Raw genomic sequence first — 22206 nt, 5'->3', positions numbered from 1 at the left:
TGCTGACGAGGTCCTTTCTCCTCTCCCTCTCTCCCTCTCTCTCATTCTCTGTCTCTCCGTCACTGTCAACTCCCTCAGTCTTTAATTAGCAGAGAACCTCATTAACTTCAGGCTGCCATTTTGTGACTAGGCATGTCCTCTCACAGTCTCACAATAGGTTTTTTTCCACAAGCTATCAACGCTAAGCCCAAGTCATCAGCCTTAGCTTAGTCTCGACTCATTTGTCAATATCAAGGGTTCGGGTTCTCAAGTCAGTATTCTTTAACAAAGTATCCATTGATAAACACAATAAACAAAACCATACTGCTATGTGGCTACCTCATTAGCCACAGCCCTCCGATAAAATCATTATGAGCCGATATCCTACTCCAGGGGAGGCTGGTGGAGGTAGAAATCGGAGGACGGGCTCATCGTAATGCCTGGAATGGAATGAGGAACGAGGAAAACATCGATTCTGCCCCTATCTTCAAACAACCCTTCCCCGATGGGACCAATGGCTGTGATCTGCCAGTGAAATTTGACAAGCCCTCAAGAATGTGGTAATGCAGTGCTGTTATCTGAACAGAATAGATAGGATGTGGTCTCATTGGCTCTCCTTTGCAAACTGCTCCTAATTTAAATACTGTGGTTGAAGTGAGATAAAAGCAGAATGCAGGGGATACGTTTTTCTCTTTTCTTTTCTGCGTGTCCTGGTCAGAGGGTGTTACTTCGTGAGCACAGTAAACAGGTCATGTGGTCTTGTCTTTGTTTAATTTCTCCCTCTACCCCTCTCTCTATCTATCATTTACCACTGAGGGTAGAATGTAACATTTTTCGATGAAGTACTTGCCTTGTAATAATTGTATAAGTATACTGTATTATTAAAGCCTCATTAGATTCATTCTATTTGACCATTCTTGCTCTAATCAGCACAAACTCAACAATTCATTGCACACAGTGTTAATTAAATTACTTGGGAGATTATGAATTATTAAGATATGCTTTGCTATGAACAAAATACAGTCACATCTCCTTGCCACGTCTCAGTATTGTAACTGCCATCCGATTAGGCCCTCCACCCTCATTCCATGAGTTACAATGAGCCCATCTTCCGATTTCTACCTCCACCAGCCTCCCTTGTCCTACTCACAACTTGCTTTATAAGCCCCTCTATAAGCCCCTTATTACATCTGAAGGATGCTTAGTGAAATCTTCAGCAATGATGCAGGATGGCTGCACTTCCAGTGTCGTTCTAAGGGGATGAAATGAAACCTTGATTCGTAGCAGGTGGGGAACGTAGGAAGTTGACTCAACAGGTCACGGTGCACATGACCCCCATCAAACAACACAGCAGCTGCATACAGAGACCCAGCGAGCGACGCAGCCCAGTGAAACAGTGTCTTCCTACCTGGAATATGAAGGAATGCTAACCGACCACAACGGAGCTAATGGTCTGGAAAGCGGTCGGGATGAGAGTTACAGTATAGATGGGTATTCCACGGTAATGTCAGGGTAAACGAGTGTAGGGTAGACACAGAGGGAGAAACAATCTCCTCAGCCGACATGCATGGGTTTAAAAGGGAGCCTTACCCTTTGTCTGAACCCAGAGGAGCTTTCAAGTACGCTCCGCCTCAGAAATTGGGATCCCGAACCGAAAAAAGGGACTCGGAAATTATAATTGCTTCATAATGACATGCCCATTTCCTGGGGAAATGTCATTCCAACGGCGCTCGAGCAGAGATTCTGACGGAGCTTGACAGAGCTTGTTGTGGTTAGTTACGGTTGCTAAGCGCTGATGTGGTGAATCGCTAACGTCACTTTTTTGCTGTCAATTGTAGTTAGGTGTCCAAAACGTCACGTGAAAAGCGATACCCTGGCCTTCCCGTGAATTATCCTTTTCTTTTCACTTTTCATGTTCTTTTTAAATATTTTTTTATGTTCTATTATGTTTTTTGTTTTATTTGTCTCATCCTGTTCTTTTACCTAAAGGGTGTGGCGATTTTAAACGCACTTTAAATAAAGTCTGATTTGATTCTCATTTGATAGTCACAAGTGACGGAGGGTGTGCAGCTATGCTAATGCTAACTGTGGCACGGCGCATTATACCGTTAACAATAACAATAACAAAACCGAGGCGTGCCGCTGTTGTGGCAAATGCTAATGCTGTAATCCTCTGGTGTTGATGAGACAGATCAGTTTCTGCTGCGGTGGTTTGGGACAGGCGATGGAACCGACGTGTGCAGGTGGGGTGGTGCTAATGACAGGAGAGTGTGTGTGTGTGTGTGTGATGTGATGTTGATGGAACGGAGCAGTAATAGCCAAGCTGGGGATAATGAGGTTTTGCTGCAGTCTGAGTAAATCACTTGTTTGGCTTGGCCCTAATGTGGCTGACACACTCACTCACAGAGGAGGAGGAGGGGACTCACTCTGGGGAGCCTGAGGCCTGGGTGAGAGAGACCCCAGAGTGTACCCTCCCCTCCCAGCCATCTCCACTGGGATGGGGCCTGGCTGAGCAGCACACTCTGGCTGATCCCAGAGAGACCAATAACCACAGACAGAGACACAGACACAGACACACACACACACACACACACACACACACAGCTGGTGGCATGACCCCCCTTGTGGCTTCGGTTGCTTATCAAAAACAAAGCTCTCAGCAGTTTATACGGTAATTAGAATCAATACCGATAATGTTTCAGAGAAAAAGAGGAGAAAGAAAACAAACAAGGGGAGCTGCGCTGGCAGTTTATCCAACACAAGTTGGGCTCTTCTCCAAAGAGGTCTTCAAAATGGTATGAATTATAAGAGGTGGTGGAGGCAGTTTGTTGAAAATATGGTTCTGTAGTTTTTGAAATGTTTGTATTGATTGTACTGAAAACACCCAATACTTGATTCAAATGACTCTTGCATAGACTTCTTTCAGGATAAGGAACCAAATCTGTGGTTTTGTAATTTGGGTGAACCATCCCTTGAAAGGGCATAGGACATACAGAATTCAGCCACATTGAAACCCATTCAACTGTACATGTGTATTTCTAAATATAGCTTAAGAAATACAAAATGGTATCAAAAAGGTTTTCTCAAGCAGCCACACCAGGGGAAGTCTAGCTTCAGTGGTTTAAGCTTAAGAGGAAGAAGGCAAATAACTAAACGAAGTGTGACGGATTACTATCAAAGTACACAATGTAATAGAGCCAATCAAAAGGTTCCAATCTAATTCCCCTGGGAGGAGGGGTTGTTGATCTGGTCCAGGTCACCCCTGTGGTCAGGTATTGACCAAGTGTCACCAGGGGACAGCCCATTTCCTGGTCCCTCTCAGCGGAGGCTGAATGGGTATTGATGTATCCCTGTTCAGATTTGTCCTGGTAATGGGCTTTAATGACACTCCTCCTGCATTCCGTTTGATGGGGAATGCACTGCCAATGACCCTGCCGGGTTTGAGTACGCAAGGTTAAACCGTGCGTTTAAACCAAGGTTATACTCAACACCTTCCCCTTTACTCCTGGGTTCTCTGTATTCATGTTCACTTCTAAAGGACAGCCATACATTTATTCAGGAGATGAGGAGATCTTCTACAGCTGCTTAAGACCCCAGCCGCACCCAACTATCAGAAAACGTATGCATGTGAAATTACTATCCGCTTTGATCAGAGGAATTCTCAGGCGTGACTTTTGAAAGACCCTATCCACTGAACAACGCAACCTAGCAACTCAATATGAATACCTCGTTTCTGAATGGCTCGTCGGACTGTGGAAAGTTCAACTCATTAGAACTGTTTTGGTCTGTAAAAAAAAAAAAACACACACAAAAAAAAACTTTAAAAAAAACGTATGCAACGGACACGGAGAGACCGTCATCACCGTTATCCGTCAACGGATGAGAAACCATCCAATACGGCTCAATCCGTAATTAACGGATAGCATTGTTCGTTGTGACCCGTCGTCCTGTCTTCCAGGGGCTGTTCACTGTGCCTTGGAAGAAGCTGAAGCTGCCTCTATGTGAGATAAGATAAGATAAGATTTGAATAAGATTCGAAAGAAGAAGAATCAATACTTTGAACCAACCGAAGTAAATCACCACTACAACGGGCACACAAAGCCCTGGGGTCCATGTTGTACGCCAATACTCTTATCCACCTTTTTAGTTTGATTTCACCTCGCCTTTATGTATCCAAGTTAGTCTCATTGGAGATCAAATCTATTTTTCAAGAGACCTGGTGTACCTGATATGAACCTGGTTTACCTGATGTGAACCTGCTCCTTTGAGTACAAAAAAATCAATAGTGCTTGACAGTTATTAGGCCTACAACCAGCGGAGGGTGGTGGAGGTAGAAATCGGAGGACGGGCTCTTTGTAATGCATGGAATGGAATGGAATGAGGAATGGTATTCTATTCCATGCATTACAATGAGCCCATCCTCCGATTTCTACCTCCTCCAGCCTCCTCTGGCCTACAACCAGAGTGCTAACGAACTGTGTCCTACACCTGTCAACTTGTACCAACCAACCACATAGCTCCCTGGTTAAATGTCCTGATTTCCCCAATATTGACTTTCTATTGGACTGACAACCGGTTGCCTGGCAACACGCTCTGTTGGTATAATGTAAAGGAACTTGTGGGCGTTACAAAATTAACCCCTTCATTGGCGCTTACAGAACTCTTGAGCTGGGTGACTGTCCTGATGTGTCCCCATACCTGCAGAACAGCTGGATGGAGAGGGGGGTGGGGGGGTGGGGACACCACTGCTGTCTGAGGGGAGGGGGTGAGAGGAAATGTTGATGACCACCTGACACAGCTGTTAACAGGGCTGATTGAAGGTGGTGGACAAGCTGGTGGATGAAGAGATGACTGGAAAAAAATATGTGAACCTTCACTGTCTGCTGGTGGTACTCAACCTGTGAATCAATGGGGCTGGTGTGCAGAGCTTAGGGGGTGTGGGGGGAGGGGGGCTGCTGAGAGCTGCGGCGTGGTCTGATTCATGGGGGTTTTATACGTGCAGATGAGGCGAGGGAGGGATTTATGTGTACACTCTCTGTCAGACTTGTGGTGTCGTAGAGAGGCGAGGGTGGGGGGTACACTTGGTCTGTGTGTGTGTGTGTGTGTGTGTGTGTGTGTGTGTGTGTGTGTAACAGCTAAAGCTATGACTAAGGTATTCTCCATTCTGCAGCTCAGTGGTGCAGTCGTTAAATGGGTCATTAGCACAAAGCTAATTCCCTCTCCATGTGTGATTTAGTCCTGGCTTTACACTCAAGAGCGCGCACACACACACACACACACACACACAAAGGCGCACGCACGCACACGCGCACGCGCACACACACACACACACACACACAGCTCTCACGTATTTCCGAAAACAAAGCCATCCATCCATCCATCTCGACCAGCCCTATCACCCTAGAGGTCAAAGGTCACAAACACTGCAACCCTATTACATCATACAGGTGTATGCAGCTCTAAGGCCAAGAGGCGTGACCACACAGGACCTGTCAATCATAAAGGATGGAATTGGCTCCTGTCATGTGACCAGAGGGTTCCCTGGTGGTTGACCACTCATTGGTTACCGGGCAGTCAGCTTCATTGATGGAACTGTGGTCATGTGACATTCTGACGAAAGGAGGTAGTACAGAAAAGGTTTTCCCGCCGCCTGTTCTGCTCCAGTAGGGGAGGAATGGCTTCCTAAATACTGCCTCTTCCTCTCTGCTTGGTCAGGGCCTCTGGTGGAGCCAGAGATTTATGTCCATGGTATTGAGAAGTGACATAATCAACAGAGGGGGAGAGAGAGAGAGAGAGAGAGAGAGAGAGAGAGAGGTGGAGAAATGGAGAGAGAGGTGGAGAGAGGGAGAGACAGAGAGAGGGATGGGGAGAAGTGGAGAGAGATGGCGAGAGACAGAGAGAGGTAGAGAGCAGTGGAGAGAGAGAGAGAGGGAGAGAGATGGTGAGAGAGAGGGAGAGGTAGAGAGTGGTGAGGAGAGAGTGAGAGAGAGTGAGAGAGAGGGAGAGAGTGGTGAGGAGAGAGTGAGAGAGAGGGAGAGAGGGATGGTGAGCGAAAGAAGAGAGAGAAAGTCTGTTGCCACTATTTGCAAAGTCATTAAAAGGGAGCCACAGTGACAGGGGTAACATATGGGTCTCTTTTCCACTGGGAACCGAACGGAGGGATGAAATCTGGCTCCCATAACTTGAGGACCTTGCAGGGATGCAATTCATTTAATTCATTAAATTCAATACACGCTCTTCACATTTCACTCTCATTTCATATCCTCTCCTCTCAGCATGTCTCTGGATTCTGATGAGCGAGCCACACACACACACACACACACACACACCCACCCACCCACACACACGTTGTCTACTTTGTCTGGAAAAAGCAGTAAAAAACCCAAGGTCGTCAATTCTCCTCCTGTACAACTGAAGGGGATTATGTTGTTATGTCTTTTCAGAAGGGACTGCCTGGCCTGTGTTATCTTCATAGCCGCAGACACGTCCTCATCCGAATGAAATTCCCATTTGCTGCTCCACTTCCTCACACACATTCAAACAGACTGCTAGTGCTTCCCCCCCCCTGTACCACCACAACTTAGTGTCTGAAACATCCAGGGAGGCGGGGGACTCTCTGTCTCTCTCTCCCTGCTGCTGAGCTCCTGTTCTGGGGCAGAGAGAGAGAGAGAGAGAGAGAGAGGGGGGGGGGGGGGGGGGGGGGGGGGGGGGGGGGGGGGGGGGGGGGGTTAGGGAGGGGGGGGGGGGGGGAGAAGAGCGCTCCAGTAGTATAGAGAGCCAAGCGGACCCATATGTCTGTTCAGCCTTGCAGTCGCTGCATTCACAGGAGAGAGAGAGAGAGAGAGGGAGGGAGGGAGGGAGGAAGGGAACGAGAGAAAGAGAGGGACTAAAGCCAGAAGAGGAGAGAGAAGAGAGAGGGGGGGGGGGGGATTCAAAACGCAGAGCCCTGTGTCTTTAACCATTTATAACTGTTTGAGACAGATCAACTGTGAAAAGTCGTGGAAATTCTTCCGAACATTGACATGACACCGCACGGTAAGAGCTGACTAGGTAATCCCACTGGAACAGACGGGACCAGTTCACGTTTCTGCTGGAGGGAGGGAGGAAATGGACGGCTTTGGGATAATTGGGAAAAACAAGAGGACCGTAGAGAGAGCACCGAGGAAAGGAGGAGGGAGAGAAGAACGAGGAGTGGGAGGGAGGAAAACTAGCAGAAGTTGGAAGACAGAGGTAAGGGGAAGAGAGACAGAGGGAGAGAGATAGAGGGGGGGAGAGAGAGGGGGAGAGAAAGAAAGAAAGAGGAGAGAGAAAGCGAGAGAGTGGGAAGAGAGGGGGGAGAGAGAGGGGGGGGGGGAGAAAGAAAGAAAGTAAGTAAGAGGAGAGAGAAAGCGAGAGAGGGGGAAGAGATAAGAGAGAGAATGTGAGAAGAAGGAAGAGAGAGGGGGAGAGAGAGAGAGAGAGAGAGAGAGAGAAGACTGGAGGGTATAATCAGCAGGCCCTCAACCATAACAGCAGCTCCAGTGTGGACTCTTAATGGACGTGCTCCTCCCTTCCTCTCATTTATTCATAAACACTCCTCTCTTTACAGGAAGGGGTGGAGGGATGGAGGGAGAGGGAGAGCAAGAAAGAGAGAGAGAGAGATTCAGTATGATGTGTGTGGGAGAGTGAGAAAGGTAGAAAAATGGGAAAAGTAGAAAAATGAGAAAGAGAGCAAGAGAACACAAAAAGAAAAATAGATGAAACTCTGTGTGTGTGTGTGTGTGTGTGTAAATGAAAGAAAGCCTGTGAAAGATCCAGAGTGACATGTACAATACTCGGCAGCAGCGCCATCAAGGCCACAGCAGTACCTCATAAGAAGAGTCACAGCTCTAAGGAGAATACTAATACACCATCCTCCTCCTCCCTTACCTCCTTCTCCTCCCTCCCCACCTTCTCCCTCTCCTCCCTCCCACTCCTCCTTCTGCACCTTTTCTTCCTTCTCAGGCCTCTCCTCCTGCTCATGCCTCTCCTCCTGCTCCTGCCTCTCCTTCTGCTCATCCCTCTCCTCCTTCTCCTGCCTCTCCTTCTGCTCATCCCTCTCCTCCTTCTCCTGCCTCTCCTCCCTCTCCTCCCTGGTAGAGGTGAAACAAGGCCATAGCAGAGGACCAACCCTGATCACAAACACAGACACTGGAGTTCATCTCGTCTCCCCACACTTCACCGCCGCTGGTTAGACACCTTCAACCACTGTGTCTCCATCAGATTCCAACCAACGTCGGTAGTCTCGTTCCCAGACACTTCCGCCCCAATGTGGTGAAAGGTCTGGTGGGCCACCAGTCAAACTTGGCCTTCATTAAGCCAACAGAAAGACCGTCGGAAAACAGTTAGTTAAAAAGGACGATGACGAATTATTCCTTTCAGAATGGGACACTGTGGAGTATGTTTGTTACAATAGCAACAATGCAAGTGTTTCATGTCATTCTTGTTTGATGCGGTTCCCATTCATCCGTTTATTATTCTGTCCCTTTGACAATAAGCTGCTGCCTGCAGGCCTTATATAACACCTGAATGAACCCACATTTAAAAGTCAACAATGGTAGAGAAAAAAAGGAAGGGGGTTGAAAAATTAATAAATCAAAAGAATTCAACTGCAGGGGAAATTGCTCCTCAAAGTTCTCCGAGGCATTGGTTCGACAGTTGTGGCTTTGGGGTTTACGTGTAGGTGTGTGTGTCCTGACTTATCCACTCATATGTCCAGTAGCTATTTGATTGGTTTGGTTCGGGTTGATGTTGCGAGCCGTCATTCATTTCAAACAATTTCATTTCAAACAAATCGGAGGACAGCCTCATTGTAACGCGTGGAACGGAATGAGGAATGGTATCGTTTGTTTGATACCAATCCTCATTCCGTTCCGTGCATTACAATAAGCCTGTCCTCCGATTTCTACCTCCGCCAGCCTCCACTGGTATATAACCACTCAGCTCTCTCGCTTCCCTATCTACAGTATGTCATCGGTTGGGGAAACCCTCTAATATCATTGGTGGTTAATAGCATGATAGCATTAGAGTATTACGGTCATTGCGCTTGGACAGGGCTCGGTTACTAATGACACTTGATGGCTTCCTCTATTGACAGAAACTCTGGGGAAATCTGGTCTGTGGTTCCGATTTCCAGCCTCATCTCTTATCTCCAGGCATTGTGGGAAGCTTAATCCAGATCCGCTTTTAGGGGACCTCCTGTTTAACAAATGCAATAACAACGGAGAAAACAATAGGAAATACTATAGCTAGCTAAACTCTCCCAATAGTTACACAGGCTTTCCTGCTTTCCTTTATAAAAAAAACAAAACAAAACAAAAAAACAACCTCTCATTGTTCTCTATCCACCATTATTGTGTCCACCACAATACAGAAGAGTGGTGAGAGCGGGAGTGTGTTTGAGGAGGTTTTTTTGTGTGCTTTGCTTTCTTTCACTCTTTCAGTCTCTGCGTCGGCGGTCCTTTTCATGGCCGGCGTCCTTCAATGAAAAGAGAAAAAGCGGTTGCTCCGCTAAGCTAGCCGCATCAGCACCTGAATAAATAAAACCCAGTCACCCCTAACCCCCCCCCCCCCCCCCCCCCCCCCCCCCCCCCACCAGGCCCCCCCCGGCACTTTGGGATAGATAGGATTCCCTTTACGGGCAGACAATACACTGGGTGGCAAAGCTATTAAGAGTGAGCTCTGTGAAGCGTGTTCTGCTGTACCTGGCACCTGGTCAGGGTGAACACTCAGGTCAAACCGGTTCAGGAAGTTTTCAAACAAATACAAACTGTTCCGTCGCTACGGTCTCTATTGTTTCCCCCTATCGTTGCCGAGCCATTCCCATCTCTTCAAACCGTCCATACACCTCTGGTACTGTGAAAGCCCCGATTAGCAATTGTATAGTACAAGCCTTTTAACATACACAGAAGGGGGGGGGGGGGAAATCAGCCATTTTGTGTCAGGCCATTGTCAGTTATCACACAGGTGCCTCTAACACCGCTCACGCACACGCGCGCGCACACACACACACAGGTAAACAAAAAGCTAATTATTTAATGCAATCCCTCAATGCTCCATGATATTACATTAATCTTCAGATAATCAGATAGACCTTCCTGAACTGAAAGTCATCGTTAGGCTATAAAACATAGCACTGTGTGTGTGTGTGTGTGTGTGTGCGTGCGCGCGTGTTAGTCAAGAGAGCTCTGACCTTAAGGATTTACTACTTTGCTATCCTAACCAGTAAGTAATATATAGTGTCAACATTTCTTTTGGATTCATTTACGAACGAATCTTAATTACATTTGCATGCCAAGACAAACTACTAAATTACCCTTGACCTTAGCTTAGCATTAGCCTAATTCAAGCTGCCAAGCTGTTGTTCCAGACAGAGGAGCTGTAGCCAGGAATGTGCTACAAATCGAGATGAGATATTCAGTTCAGTTCACCTGATTCATCCATTACAACATCCCTCCCTGATCCCTGGGTGTACCTTTAGCAGGGACCGCCTCCCATCTGTCTCTTTGGGGCAGAAAGTGCTTGGGTTGTCAGTGCTTAAGCCAGCAGGGCAATCATTTTTAGAGTTATTCAAAATGGCCGAACAGCCCCATCAAGATGAGTTATCCCCGGCTTTCCAGATTACAGTTGGCCTGATTACTGGGAAGTTGCAGCATCACTGAGAATCGCTACAGCTCAGGGAATTGTAGCCTAACTGGAAATACAATGCCGCTTGTACTTAGAATTGGCTAAGAGCTAATGCCTTCTCATAGGCATTTGTGTGTGTGCGAGTGCATGTGTGTGTGAATTGAGTGCGAGTGTGTGCTTACTTTCTCAAGTGTTCATGTTCCTTCAGGAAGAGTTCTGTTCTTCTGTTGTTCACCCCTGAACCACTCTTATACGTCCTGTTAGAGAGAGAGAGAGAGAGAGAGAGATGGAGAGAGAGAGAGAGATGGAGAGAGTGAGAGAGAGAGAGAGAGAGATAAATTAGTCAATAGGCGCATTGGGGGTTTCATCGACTCAGCAGCATGCCTACGACACCATTTTTACAAATCAGTTTTCAGGCTGGTGTCAAGGTAGCAATCTTCTCCTTCAAGTAATGTTGGTCTGCTTGATTTTGCTTGCCCTGCGTTCTGGATGGGCAGGGTTTCAACGTTTTTTTTGCTCAGACTTTTCCTTTCGTTGAGAAGAGCACACAAAGAAAACAGAGTACTGTCTTGGCCAAGGTCCGACAGATTAATCGAGGCAGACACACGCAGACAGGGAGACACACACACACACACACACACACACACACCAATCAATCAAGAACACAGGCCTCCTTTCTCACTCCATCACCACAGCTTCCTCTCCTACTCTCCCTCCCTAACTGTCTTCCACCCTCCTCCACTCATCCCCCCCCCCCCCCCCACACACACACACACACACAAAGCATTTAGCATAAATAATGAATACACAAAGTAGTGGATGCTGGGAAGAGAGGAATGGAGAGAGGAGGGAGAGATGACGGCCTTTCCCTTTTCCTCGTCTCAGGGGAATCAAGGTAGGATGAACAACATAGAAACGCAGGGTCCAGAACATACATCACTCCCTGTTTGTCATCCAGACTTGTTTGAATATATGCCAATCAAATGACCACAAAATGGTGGGGGTTGTCTGGAATGTTTAATCAATTATTGATCGCTCCTTGTCCCTCCCTCTCTCTCTCTCTCTCTCTCTCTATGTTCTATGCGTTATGCATGTAAATATGCATCAATTCTTTCCAAATATTGATCGCGAATTCATGTGAGAGACCTAAGTTCAGACTGAGCAGTCTAGTTCTACGCCATCAAGCGCCATGGCAGTCCAACCTGGTGTTTGGTACCGGCTGGCTTCTTCTGGGAAGTCATTCTAGCCCGCTCTTAGGGTTAGGGTTAGGGTTAGGGTTAGTTAGACAGTGCCCTGCTAATACAAGGGAAAGGTTTGGGGGGGGTGGGGTGGGCTACTACAAGGGAAAGGTAGATGAGGAGGGGAGGGGGTTACTACAAGGAAAGGTTTGGAGGGGGGGGGGGGGAGGGTTACTACAAGGCAAACATGGGGGGGTTACTACAAGGGAAAGGGGGGGGGGCTGTTACTACAAGGGAAAGGTGTGTGTGTGTGTGTGTGTGTGTGGGGGGGGGGGGGGAGGGGATTTCAGTTGTTTACTATAGCACCCCCCTTGGGCCAATCAGTGTACTTTACCAGATCTCTATGGCACTATTCAAGTTTCAGCAAAATTGTCCCAGCGGTGTCTGAGATACCGTGCGTGACACACCAACACACCAACCAGTCGGGACGGAGGTCGACCGATCCACAGTCCCTTCCCCGATCTCAACACGAGGGACAACAACCGATAACCCTGCCCCACGAGCACTAATCTCTACCCAGCAACAACAACAACAACAACAACAACAACATTAATGCTAACGCTAACGCTAATGATCCACTCATCATGCAGTAGCCCCAGGAAGCCATGCGGAGCCTGCCTCTGGGCCTGGCGCGAGTGGCCGGTCTCCCCGCGGAGCCTCAGCGTCCCTGGCGCTGACAGCCACTTTAATCACTACAACAAGGCTTTTAAAAGGGCAGGGCGGTAAATCAAAAGGCTTTGCCCGTTTGTGCTGCTGACATTTCCAGTCGCGGTGGGGACGCGCGGCGCCATGCTGGGAGAGGACCCGCTGTGAGCGCTCTGTCGTCTTTATGGTACCATACTGGGGGCGAGCGAGACGGAAATGGTGGGTGTTTGATCCGTTCCGTGCATTACAATGAGCCGGTCCTCCGATTTCCACCTCCGCAAGCCTTCCCTGGTGGGTGGTAATATCACAATGCACAGAGAACCGCTGGGTCATTGCTGCAGTGACGACCATTGTGGTTTCACTGGTGCTTTAGAGGGGGTATAAAGATGGCATAAGCTCTGTGTGTGTGCGTGCGTGCGTGTGTGTGTGTGTGTGTGTGTGTGTGTGTATAGCTGTTCATGTTTGTGTGTGTTTGTGTGCGTGTGTGTGTGTATGTATGTGTGTGTGTGTGTGTGTGTGTTTGTGTGTGGTAGGAGGTATGGCTATTCAAAGTGCCATCATCTCCTGACTCCTCTAACAGGCCCACAAAACACCAGTAAAGTCTGCTGCACTGCGAGGGCCCTACTGCCACCCGCTGGCTCAAAACAGGAACAACAGGCAGAATGGGTCATTTGCACAGCGTGCAGCATTCATTCATGCTCGTCTGACAGTGTGAGGTTACACAAGATAGCACTCAGCTCCGTAACGTGTCAGCGCTTTCCCTGGGCTAACCTGTCAATTACAGGTGAGAAGCCTATGGCGAAATGTTATCAACAACTCAACAGCACCTCAAAATAGCCATCCGGAATTCAAACAGACAGTTTGTCAGGTAGAGTGACGACAGTACAGCAAAGTGCATGAGCCCTAAAGCACCCAGTCATCACCTCCACACACTCTACCTCCAGTTCAGGGGAGGCATGGTGGAGGTAGAAATCCTCCGATATCTACCTCCACCAGCCTCCACCGCTCCAGTTCCACCTGCTAGAATGTCCCTGCGACATTGTAAATCCAGGAGCTCTTTATTAATGTCCTCTTCCTCCTCCTCGATTACCCCGGGGGCAGAGAGTCGGCCATTGTTTCAAAACAAGCACTGGCGGCCTGGCAGGGGCCGTGGCCACCAAAGCCTGGAACCTCACAGGGCCTGGAATTACCTCACAACCTCCTCCACCTCCTCCTCCTCCTCCACCTCCACCTCGTTAGTCATTGTTAGCAAGCAGTGCACAGGTCAACAGCATTTATATGCATTAGATTCACCTACAGTCGCCTATTAGGGCTGCCACCGTATAATTCTAGGCCAAGTAAATCAATGAGCCCTAGTCTCCGGCTCACAGCGGTGAATAATGTGCCGTCGCCTCACGTAACCTTGTTGAGACGAAGGTTTGCTAAGCTTTCCTAGTTCGGAAAAGCCTGGGGAAAATCCTCGGCGGAACGGAGGCGCAAACGGGCGGACAACACCCGTTTGAAATGAGCGACGCATCGCGCCACGTCGAACCAATCAAACGCCTTGATTGGGGTGGAGCTCTGACCAAAACGGAAGCAGATCGGCGAATGTAAAATCTTCCAGACCTTCGAAGGAGGTGTGAGAACAAGGTGATTTGGAGGGATGGCACCTTGTTGATATTGCTTTAAAGGCCCCTGTAAGCATCTCAACCATGTTCCATCCCTGTAGGGCCAGAGAGAGTTATTCATCAATCACTGCCAATTGGGAATCGTATTCATCACTTTTGAACTGCTAACATGCAGTAACAGTTTCGCCAGTCTACCGACATAACGAATTCCGAAACAAATATTTACAAGGCTCTATCTTCTAGAAATAAAATGTTGCGTCATAGCAAGTGTACTACTCAAACAAAATGTATACTGTAGATACAGTATGGGACAATGTCAGTGTGTGTTGTATAGGGTCCCTAAGGGCAATTACATGGACTTTGGTGCTGAACATACAATGGCAAGCTGCCAAATCCGCAGCAGTTCAACATGTACAGAACACAGAAGTAGAGGCCGGTGGTGGTAGAAATCAGTCCTCCGATGTCTCCTTCCCACCAGCCTCTCCTGGTACCTAGGTTGCAGCAGCCTCGCTCACAAGCAGTGCAAGAGATTGGAAGTTGGGCTCTTCTGAGAGGAAAAAATGGCCGCCGCTCGAGGAATGTTGTGACCTCACAGACCGCCTTCTACAGCAGTTCTCCCCACTCTCGGAGACAGATGTCCTCTCCTGACCAGCCGTGAACTCTCCTAGAAAGGGAAGCTGTTTCTGCATGACTGACTGAGTCTCCAGTCTGAGTCTCCAGTCTGCAGGGTGGTGAGACCACAGCAGGTCGAGCTGTCGCCCTGTCAGCCCAGCCTACAGTCAGCTCTGCCCACAGAGCTGTAGCCCCCCAGGCCTTCAGCCCCCAGGCCTTCTTAGAAGGAGACGGCTCCTCCCCAATGCTAACTAATGCAAGCCTGTTCCAGCCAGGCTCAGGGACAGACTACAATGGAGCACCATGTAAAAAAAACAAAAAAAACATTAAACCCATCAGATTATGTGTGTGTGTGTGTGTGTGTGGGGGGGGGGGGGGGGGGTAATTGTGTAATTGTGAATGCACAACACACGACACAACACATAACACATGTACTGTACTGTATGAGAACAGGCCTATCTGCGTACATGGGGGGGGGGGGGGATCAATAGGTTGTTATCATAAAGCGTCACAATAGGCTGTGTGAACCTCATTAGAAACGTGTCGGAAAACGCTCAGCGGTTATTTTGTGGTTCATATCAAATAAAACAACTATTATCTCATGTCTTAGGTTCGAGGGCAGACAGAACAGATTTCCCACATCCATATAGGCTATTGGTCGATTATACAGTGGCCTCTCCACGCATAAATTCAGCCCCGTCTAATCAATGACACGAGGCGTAATCAGCTGGAAGTCTAAGCGGTGGATCTGTCGGGATGCGGTCACCATACAGTACGTTTGCAACAATGTTAGACAAATCTCCGCGACGATATTTGAGATATATCAAACCACTTGGCCAGCTAGCCTGTTCCTTTCCATGTCATGTTGGTAGGTACGGTAGATAGCTAGTTACAGTTACTGAGAAATTTACCTCAGGTTTAGTACAAACCCTTACTGTTAGCTGGTTTATGCAGCTAGCTACTGGTGGTTGACCAGGTTTGTAAATGCAATCTCTGTTCTGCTGTTTGACAGACGACGAATCAAAACGTATGAAAAATGCAATTCAACTGTCAATAGACGATTTGTCAGTTATCACTGACTGGCTGGTCCGCTTTTATTTTCTATCACCCAAATATCAAACCATATCGCCAATTATGATAGGAAGCAGTTTGATTGAGCAGGGTTTTACACTACGTGTGAATGTGGACGAGAGAAGGCAGCCCTTGCCCCCCCCCAGCTGAAAATTCAAACAATCGTGCCCCATCATGAGGTTTTGATTGATAACTACCTACTGCGTACAGAGCATGCGGCGGTCTCCTGATGTTGCTGCTGTCTTACAGTCAATAAGCCATTAAAACACAGACAGGGTCACAGTCGGAGGCCAAGCCCTCAAGTCAATACCGAGCCAATCAGCAGAGCCCATCAGTCTCTCTCTGCAGGGCCAATGGGGCTATGAATCTTACAGGTCCATGTCAATGAGAATGATGTAAAGAAAGGTCAATGGTCGCTGGACAGACGGACGGACGGACGGATGGATGGATGGAGAAAGGGAGGGATACTCACTCTATGTCCTTCCGGACAGACCCCAGCAAGTCTTCCCGCTCTCGGATGGCCAGGAAATTGGCTTTGGTTTTGTGGAATTCATGAGTGTAGTCCTAGGAAGAAAACCAAAACCCACAATGGCTGGTAAGTCCTAATTATTCACCACCATGAATCAGAGAAATTGGCTCATTGATTTACTGGCCTAGAATTATATGCTGGCAGTCGTAAGTCTACCAGGGGAGGCTGGTGGAGGTAGAAATCGGAGGACGGGCTCATTGTAATGCATGGAATGGAATGAGGAATGGTATCAAATACCCGTGTTTGATGTAAGGAATGGTATCAATCACACATGTTTGATACCATTCCTCATTCCATTCCCTGAATTATAATTACATCCTCCGATTTCTCCCTCCACCAGCCTCCCCTGTAGTCTACGACCTGGGCACATGGCTAAAAGCACCCATAGAAGTGTTTTTAAACATACAGTGCAAAGTAAATATGTCTATTCAAATCCTACCTTAAAGGGATGTTTTTTTTTCAACATATTCCCCAGGTTTTACCCAGACCTTGGCTGTACTTGATTATGAAGTTGAAGAGTCACTTTATGAAGCTTGAATTTGTTGCGTATGCGTTAACGCAGCTTAAAAGTGGTTTATTATGTAGCAAAGTGAGTGAAAAATAAAAAAGAATAATTATGCAGACAAAGTGTTCAGAGGGGGTTTCTGTCACGATATGAGTTGGTTTTAAGTGCCTGCAAGGTGTTTTTGACACACTGAATTGTGGGTTAGGAAAATATATTTATATAAAAAAAAAAGAGGAAAAAATAGTGTCACATCCCTTTAAGTTTTGTGTAAACACACAGGAATGTCAGTGGGACATGTGAGAGAGACAGAGGGGTGCTGACCTGTAGTATGTCTCGGTGTCTCTGGAGCGTGTGCATCAGGGCAGCGTTGAGTGACGTCACCACCGGGGTGCTGGTGTACTCGGCCATCTTGTCGTTCACCCCTGTCAGCTGAGAGAGAACCAGCTCGGTTAGAGACCCTCACAAAAAGCACCAGCAGGCACGCAGGCACACGCACACACGCACACACGCACACACACACACACACACACACACACACACACACACACACACACACAATCTCACACACACACAATCTCACACACACACAATCTCACACACACACAATCTCACACACACGCACGTTAATATAGAACTGGACCAGGGGAGGCTGGTGGAGGTAGACATCGGAGGACGGGCTCATTGCCTCATTCCATTCCATGCATTACAATGAGCCTGTCCTCTGATGTCTACCTCCACCAGCCTCCCCTGAACTGGCCGTACTGTAGGCTACACCACACAGTGTAAGATGTACAGTCTTTTAAGCTCTCTAAGCTCTATTATGAGGTCTCTAAGATTAACCTAGGCAACGTCTTACTTTAGCCAGTAACTGTTCAATCTCCACAGACATGGTCTCAAACATCCTGTCCTGGGTGGAGTTGTTGAGGAGGGGGGTTGTGTCTGAGCTGTGAGGGGAGGGGAGAGAGAGAGAGGGTGGGAGAGAGAGAGTGAGAAAGAGAGAGAGAGAAATGTGTAACCAAGTCTTGCCACAGCCTTAGGACTTCCAGTGGATCATAAACACACAAGTACCTAAACATCAAACATCGCTTTTTTCTTTTCTTTTTTTTTCCCTGAGTTGTGATTTTCTTTACAATTACGACAATTGACATGACATGTACAGTATGTCATTATTTCCATCATTACTACCTTACCTATCTTCACTGTCTGATTGTTATGAATCGGTGATATCTGTTGCTTTTGCAATGTAAACATTTCTTTTCTTTTCGCGCCAATAAAGCCAATCTTCCAACGCTGCACCAAAAATGCAGAAATAAGAGCCACATTCTTTGCCCAAATGACAGACAACTACAATGATGTTGACCGACCAGCAGACAATTAGAGGAAAGACATTGGAATGACATTGTTCCAAATGGGCAGGCAAATCCGTGGCTTGCTGCCACAACCATAGGGACAGCCGTTAATGTTATTGTTACTGCTATTACAGGGATGTAGGCGAACTGTTAGTGTTTCCGTTTCTCTCATTACTGATTCATGAAGTGCCTATATGTTTAATAAAATAGGTCTTATCATGCAAATAAAGCTTATTGAATTCAGTTAAACTTAATTATATTGAGATTGAGGTTGAGAGAGAGAGAGAGATAGAGAGTGAGGGAGAAATGAAGGCACAATACTCTTATACTTTTAGGGCTGTTTTTCCAGACACCTAAACCAAATTCTCGATTTAAAAGGCATGTTTGAGATTTAGGCCTACTATTGAAAATTTAGTCCGGGACTCAGTTTAATTTGTGTCCGGGAAACTGGCCTTTTGGCCGTTTTGATAGATGGACCAACTGAACAGGTGAAAGCAATATGGCTGACCTGATGACTGGATGACTCTCACCATATGGCCTAATGCCAACTATTAAATCCTCTACAGATCTGTGAACACCTAGGGCCGGTTTCCCAGACACAGATGAAGCCTAATTTCCAGACTAAAAAGCGTCTTCAATGGAGAATTTCCATTGGTAGTGCGATTTAGTCCAAGACTAAAGGTTTAATCTGTGTCCGGGAAACCACCCCCTAAGGTTTGGGCTCTAGGGGAAGGGATAGGGACCTAAATGGACCTGGGCTGGGTCTGATACAGTACCTCTCTGACCGCCGGTTGTCTCTGGAGCTGCTGTAGCTAGTGCACAGTTTACTGAAGGAGACCAGCTTCAGGTCCAGCTCGTTCTCCAGCTGCCTGGCCTGCTTCCGCAGATCTGAGATGCAGAACACACCATTATGATTATCTTTACACACACACACACACACACACACACACACACACACACACACACACACACACACACACACACAATTACTCAATCTGGTCATTTCAGACTAGCACAACTTGCAAGCCAATGTTGGTCATGTCATCACGAAAGGGATTAGCTATATCTGCATTACCAAGTAGTAGGTGGTTAAGTAAAACCTGATCAACCTTGTCTAACCCTAACTCCTGCATATCTAAGGCAATGTCTTACTGTTCATTTTTTTTTAAACCGTGACCAGAGCTGAGCAACAGGGTTGGCTGAGTGATCTGCACGGTCCAACACTGGAGAGTTAGTCGTGAGAGGGGAAAGTTTGTAACCCGTATAAATCACAACTGCAATCCATGACATCTTGTTTATGGCTTGTGACTTTATGTTAGTAAACAGAGCATGCCGTGGTCACAAATAACCAAACGCAGACGTTACGACGTTGGCTCACGGCTACATACAATCCTAGAAACGGAACAGTGAGCGACCTCGCACCATCTTGGTTGATTCTCTATCTGTTGTTGTGACCAGAGTGCTTGGCTTGGTGACAGCTAGCTAGCTAGCTAGCACACACACACGTAATGCAGGCTTCGGCGGGTACATAGTGCCCCCACCCCCCTTCCCCCGACGTTGACAGCCGTCGTTCTGTAAACTCTATAACGATATACCCATGTTAACATGATCGAGAGGGTAATCTATGGGGAGAATCGCAGCTTCGTCGTGCAGTATGCCACCTCACCTTCCCAGTAGTTGCTGCTTCCTCCTGCTGCCATCTTTGTTGTCCAACGTCATCAGGTAACGCACGCCCAACTCCCCCCTGTGTCACTGCACTACACCCGCCGAGTCCAACGGGACAACATCGCCTCCCCGTGGCGACTGCTTGGAGGTGCAGTTTATCCATTTAGTTGAGAACATTATAGGAATGGCAGAAAGTGTGGATACAGTGGACGGTGTTTGACTGAGGGTGATATTTTACATATGTATATTTATGGCATTTATCCAAAGCGACTTACAACAAATACATTTGTTTAAGGAAGTGAATCCTCTATCCGTCAGTCATCATAAGGTAAAGTCATCAATGCTCGGACCAGGGGCCATTGGCAGTCACAATGCTAGAAGAAGGAACAAATACTTTTTTCTTTTTTTTTATCAGGAGAGAAACTTGTACAGGGGGGTAGTGGGGATGAAGAGGTCTTTAGGTCTTTCTGATATTGTACATAGACAACACATGCCAGTGAAAGAGAAAAGGACATGGACTACTGCAAATATAGGGATTGTCGAAGCCAACTGGGCCTATTCACTTCACTCATCCTCCCCCACTGCCCAAAAACTTGTTGGTTCACACAAAAGCTATTATGTACTTGGGAACGTCTCTGCCTGTCTTATCATTATCTCTGCAGCACGGGAGGCTGGTGGAGGTAGAAATTGGAGGACAGGCTCATTGTAATGTATGGAATGGAATGAAGAATGGTGTGTTTGAGGGCTCACCTAACCCAACTTTAACCCACATTGGATTTAGTTTGAACCAATCCTTGTCATAATTCTTCATTTTCTCTCTGTCTATTCAACCCTTATATTATATATACCAGGTAGGTTGACTGAGATTTGTTGTTCTTTTGCAGTGAGGAGTTGCAGAGGACAGACAAAGGGGACGAATGACTGCAGATGATTCGAGGGCCATGATATAGTTTGAGGGCCAGATTGTAAATGGGAAAGTCTAAACTGGGATCCTGTGATAGTGTCTGTGTCCTTTGTTGTGTTTATTTGTTTTGTTACTGGTGTATTGGCTGGTGCGATTACATTTTGACTCTGGGGATTATTGAAGTCATATCTTATCTTAGGGATGGTCCCATCCTGACGTCACCCCATTAAAGTGGACATAAAATGTATAATGGTTTAATCAGGATCATCCCAAGGATCCCACTTACATCTACTTGTAAGTGTTCCATTCGTTACAGTGAGGAATGGTATCAAACACATTCCATACATTATGAAGTGATGTTCATTTTCCTGAGTTGACACTTGGAATGTTATTCGACCACAAAGGTACCCCAATCCCATGCTCTAGGGTAGCCAGGACAGATTTACTGGCACCTTACCAACTGATATGAACCATAAATCCTAGTTTCTTGATTATCTATGACTATAAGATTGACTCCAAACTCTTTATGGTTGTCTCTTCTCTGCTGACCGTTCTCTTGGACAGTAGTCTAGTGTCCCAAGTCGACTTGTCTCATAAATTGTCTTTATTGAACTTTCAATTTGAGTATCTACCCTCTTCCACGCATCATTGGATCTTATTCTTCAATATCAGAAACATCATCATTACACATTACAATGAGGAATGGTATCAAACACGTTCCCTGCATTACAATGAGCCCGTCCTCCGATTTCTACCTCCACCAGCCTTCCCTGTTTTCTCTCCCATCAGAAGTCATCAGAATGTCCTACAATGAAGAGCACAATGTTGCACCACAATTTTCAACTATTATATGTATATGAATATGGTTAATAAAAAGAGAGGAAAGAAGACAGAAGGAAACAGAAATCACGACACTTAGTTTCCACTGGTTTTATTCCATCAATGTGTTGAAGAGTTCATGTTAGAATGTCATTATCACCACTTCTACAAAGTAACAGGTTTGTTATGAATTGTGTTTGTGTGTAGATTCATGGTTAACTTGAATTGCACTTATTTGTTCTCATTCAAATACAATTGGCAACATTTCATTATATACAATCAATTCAATTTCATATAAAAAGAAGAAGAAAAAAAATTATAAAATTAACATAGGCGTACAAATCAGCAACATACATTCAGAGAACACACTCTCTCCATCAGATCTGCTATGTAAACACACTCACACACAGTAGCCGACATGCACTCAAAGAGAGAAAACCATACCTTAAAAATACCCTCCCTCTTCCCAAAGATGAGCTGGCTTTCCCACATTATGTATTGATTGTGTGAGAGGGAGGCAGACTTGAATCTCTTCCAGGGGAGGCTGGTGGAGGTAGAAATCTGAGGACGGGCTCAATGTAATGCATGGAATGAAATAAGGAACGGAATCAAACACGTCCTCCGATTTCTACCTCCCAC

At 46.7% G+C, this 22206-nt stretch overlaps 1 protein-coding gene across 1 annotated transcript in view; it reads right to left on the bottom strand.

The window, feature by feature from the left end:
• The window catches only part of gosr1 (golgi SNAP receptor complex member 1), a 28047-nt gene extending 8162 nt beyond the window's left edge, over window positions 1–19885 (bottom strand). Inside the window, exons 1-6 of the mRNA XM_083671217.1 lie at window positions 19846–19885; window positions 18956–19067; window positions 17687–17774; window positions 17152–17259; window positions 16269–16360; window positions 10806–10880 (exon numbers count right to left, since the gene is read on the bottom strand). Of these exons, the coding sequence (XP_083527343.1) occupies window positions 10806–10880; window positions 16269–16360; window positions 17152–17259; window positions 17687–17774; window positions 18956–19067; window positions 19846–19879 (509 nt within the window). The 5' untranslated portion in view covers window positions 19880–19885. The remainder of the gene's footprint in view (window positions 1–10805; window positions 10881–16268; window positions 16361–17151; window positions 17260–17686; window positions 17775–18955; window positions 19068–19845) is intronic.
• Between the last annotated feature and the right edge of the window lie 2321 nt (window positions 19886–22206).

Source organism: Argentina silus (assembly GCF_951799395.1).
Source record: "Argentina silus genome assembly, chromosome: 6".
NCBI lineage: Eukaryota > Metazoa > Chordata > Actinopteri > Argentiniformes > Argentinidae > Argentina > Argentina silus.
Note: the sequence above shows the minus strand (reverse complement) of the source record. Positions and strands in the feature narration are given on the sequence as shown.